The sequence below is a fragment of the Triticum aestivum genome, chromosome 3D (assembly GCF_018294505.1).
Source record: "Triticum aestivum cultivar Chinese Spring chromosome 3D, IWGSC CS RefSeq v2.1, whole genome shotgun sequence".
Classification (NCBI taxonomy): Eukaryota; Viridiplantae; Streptophyta; class Magnoliopsida; order Poales; family Poaceae; genus Triticum; species Triticum aestivum.
In genome coordinates, this window is record NC_057802.1 from 87,651,785 (window position 1) to 87,654,434 (window position 2,650).

Here is a 2,650-nt window from a genome sequence, read left to right on the forward strand (position 1 = left end):
TTCTCGGGAGTGCAAGCAATAGAGGAAGGACTATCCATGACGATAATAAAAGCAAACAAGATTCCACTCAAAACAGATCCAACAAGGAAACGACGAACGCAAAAAAAGAGGGCGAATAAAATGGCAAATTTTTGTGAAGTGGGGGAGAGGAAAACGAAAGGCAAATGGCAAATAATGTAAATTGCGAGGAGATGAGATTTGTGATTAGGAACCTGGTATATGTTGAAGATCCTCCCCGACAACGGCGCCGGAAATTCCTTTTGATGCGGCTCGAAGCTACGTCGGTATTTCCCCAAAGAGGAAGGGATGATGTAGCATTGCAGCGGTCGGTATTTCCCTCAGATATGAAACCAAGGTTATCGAACCAGTAGGAGAACCAAGCAACACAACGTAAACAGCCCCTGCACACAGATAACAAATCCTCGCAACCCGACCTGTTAAAGGGGTTGTCAATCCCTTTCGGGTAACGTCACCTAAGGATAGGCAAATAGACGTGAGATAAAATTGTAGTAGATTGATAGATCGAACGCCAAATAAAATAAATCTCTACCTACTAATAAACCAGCGATTGCTTCTGGTCGTACGTCGTCTGCACTTTTGCAGAAAAGCCCCTTCGTTTTTGGGAATTCAATCCGCAGTCCTATCTTAAGTGGGTACGTGAGAAAACGCTTCGTTTTTACATAAACACCCCTGCATTAGTTACAATTCTACGTGCGGTCCTTAATTAAACTGCTTCACCACCAGGGCACCACCACCGCTTATCCATTTGCCTTCTCCACCGCCTGGCACGGGCCACAGCTTGCCGCCTGCTTCCACGCCGTAGAAGCCAAGCAAGGGGTGATGCATCCTGGCGGAAAAAAAGGAAGGAGGAGGGAAGTGAGAAGGAGGAGGGGTCGCCCTGCTGGTTTGCCGGGGCTGGAGAAGCTCGTGGTTGGGAGCTCCTCTTATCTGCTTCGGGTGCGAGGCGGCTGAAGCGCTCGGGCTGCAGAGCTGCGGGCGCTGGATGGGACTTGGTGTAGGTCTCTGGCGAGATGGGGATGGCGTGGAGGGGGTCTGGACGCCGGCGGATCCTTGGCCGGCGGCGCGCGGGCATCGGGCGGCCATGGCCGTCTCTCTGTAGAAAAATAGAAGGCAGAGAGAGCTCTTAGAGAAGAAGCACGGGGGAGAGAAGAGAGATGGAGGAAGAAGGGGAGGGCTCACCGACGGCGCAGAGGAGGACGCCCGAATGAGGAAGCGGCAGGTCGTCGTCCTCCACATCGCCCAGCGCGCGGCTTCTCCGGGCACGGAATTGCCGCAACTGTTGCTGCTGGCCAGACACCCGTAGCCGCGCACTCACCTGCGGCGAACGGAGGCGGGAGAGGGAGAGTGCCCTGGCTGGCAGGGAGGGGAGGAAGAAGGGAGAGGAGTGGTGGTGGAGGAGAAAGGCAGTGAGAGGATGTGGTTGGACGAGGCATGTGGCCTACCGCAGTCAACGCGAGCCGCGAGCAGAGGAAGAAGCGAGAATGAGCGACGCGGGATCGGCCGAACCTCTAGGGCATGGCGCAGGTGGCGAAGGCTAGGCGGTCTGAATCAGGAGCACGGGGCCGACGACTGGGGCGCACGGCCAGATCAGGACGAGGCAGAGGAGCTCCAAGGCGCCAGCCTTGGCGGCCTCTGGGTTCATCGCCGATTAGGGGGTGCTGCGCTGTCCAGCCACCACGGCCCCGCGCACGTGCGGCTCTTGGCTAGATTGGATGGAGAAGAAGAAGAGGACTAGCGCTGGATTAGGATGAGCGGAGGAATTGGCGATCTGGATAAAAGAAGGAAAAAAATAAGACCAACCCAAGGGCTAACCCTCGTTGGCATTTTTTATAGGGCAAACTCCGCGAGCATCACGCGTCCAAGCTGGCAGCAACCTTAGCTGTCCAGCCAACGGGTCGACGCCCCGTCCTCAAAGAAGAAGAGGAGTGGCGATGAGATAAGGCACGCAGTGGGCGATCAGTGCTTTTCTTTAATGAAATGGAATGAGATTGGTCTTGTACCAGCCAGAACCTACTGGATGCACGCGTGCTAGCACTGAATTTTCATTTTCCGGAAGAGCACCGATTAATCACTAAAGATACTAAGCTCCCTCGAAATAGGGAGCCGTGAGCGATCTAGGCTTTGGCATCATGGTGGACTCCACTGGTTAGTGGGAGTAAGCGTTGGTTTAAACTGGTTTATTTCATGGTGCAAGCTGAATCCAAAAGTGCATTTTGTGTGTCTCTTGTGCAAGATTTATCAATGCATATTTCATTTTGAGTCCAAACGTGAAGCCAACATGGTCCAGACACAAGCTGGTTGGCTCAAATCAATGCCTTTGGACCTAACTCTTGCACATGCACACAACCACGCACACATCCGGCATTCTCCCGATTGCCATACCCTGTGTTGCCAGTGCCAACTACCACCTAGTATAAGGTGATTTTTGCATTTGTGGCCCCACATGTCAGAAAGTGGATCGATGGTGGGCTATGGTTGGATTTTTATTCACACATTGACGTGGTGGTACTATATTGATTGATAACCAAAACTTAAAATTCATGAACATTTACTAAATTCATGAATATTTTTAAATTTATAAACATTTTTGAATTTCGGGGAACTTCTTTTGCAATTCGAGATCATTTAA

General features: G+C 51.9%; 1 protein-coding gene across 1 annotated transcript; it reads right to left on the bottom strand.

Moving 5' to 3' along the window:
* Nucleotides 1-514: 514 nt before the first annotated feature.
* LOC123074215 (formin-like protein 5) lies at nt 515-1,864 on the bottom strand. The gene is made up of 2 exons (XM_044497109.1): nt 1,201-1,864; nt 515-1,114 (listed from the first exon to the last, which is right to left on the bottom strand). The coding sequence occupies exons 1-2, from the start codon at nt 1,452-1,454 to the stop codon at nt 721-723; spliced, it is 648 nt and encodes a 215-aa protein (XP_044353044.1). The 5' UTR covers nt 1,455-1,864; the 3' UTR covers nt 515-720.
* Between the last annotated feature and the right edge of the window lie 786 nt (nt 1,865-2,650).